General features: G+C 61.5%; 1 protein-coding gene across 1 annotated transcript in view; it reads left to right on the plus strand.

The window, feature by feature from the left end:
• LOC102380469 (autism susceptibility gene 2 protein homolog) overlaps positions 1-600 on the plus strand; it is a 9,649-nt gene that overhangs the window by 1,810 nt on the left and 7,239 nt on the right. Inside the window, exon 4 of the mRNA XM_025194131.1 lies at positions 455-596. Within this exon, the coding sequence (XP_025049916.1) occupies positions 455-596 (142 nt within the window). The remainder of the gene's footprint in view (positions 1-454; positions 597-600) is intronic.

The raw sequence follows: 600 nt of genomic DNA on the forward strand, positions 1-600 counted from the left end.
CCTGCTGTGGCTCCTCAGCCCTCCCCATTTGCCCCAGCACCCCTTGCTGCATTACCCCTTGGCCTGCTACCCTAATTACACAAATAGGATGCGCTCATTCTACCCCTGTCCTACGGCACCTTCTGCTGCCCTCCTGCCCCATGGCACCCTCATGCTCCACCCCCTGCATGGAGAAAAGGGAGCTACTGTATTTACATGCATAAACCTTGTTCTTCCTCCCCCCACCCAGCATCCCAGTGTGGGCTCCTGCTCTGCCCCCTGCTGCCCTGCCCCCGTCCTAGCACACCCTGCTGCCTTCCTGCCCCATGGCACCCCTATGCCCCACTCTCTGCATGGGGAAAGGGAGCTACCGTATTTTTAAATGTAGAATACGTAACTTTTCTCCCTCAAAGGTGCCCCACTTGTGCCAGGTTCCCCCTGGCACCCCTTCTTATGGTGTCTTTCTGCCCCGCAGGCCCGGGCCCTGGCGGTGCGGTGAACGGGACGCGGGAGGCCAAGCTCTCAGTCATCCCCAAGGTGTCGGGCCTGGAGCGGAGCCAGGAGCGGAGCTACGAGGCCGACCGGGACGCCCTGCTAGTGCCTTTCCTGCCCAAGGAGCCC

Source organism: Alligator sinensis, unplaced genomic scaffold (assembly GCF_000455745.1).
Source record: "Alligator sinensis unplaced genomic scaffold, ASM45574v1 scaffold1531_1, whole genome shotgun sequence".
Classification (NCBI taxonomy): Eukaryota; Metazoa; Chordata; order Crocodylia; family Alligatoridae; genus Alligator; species Alligator sinensis.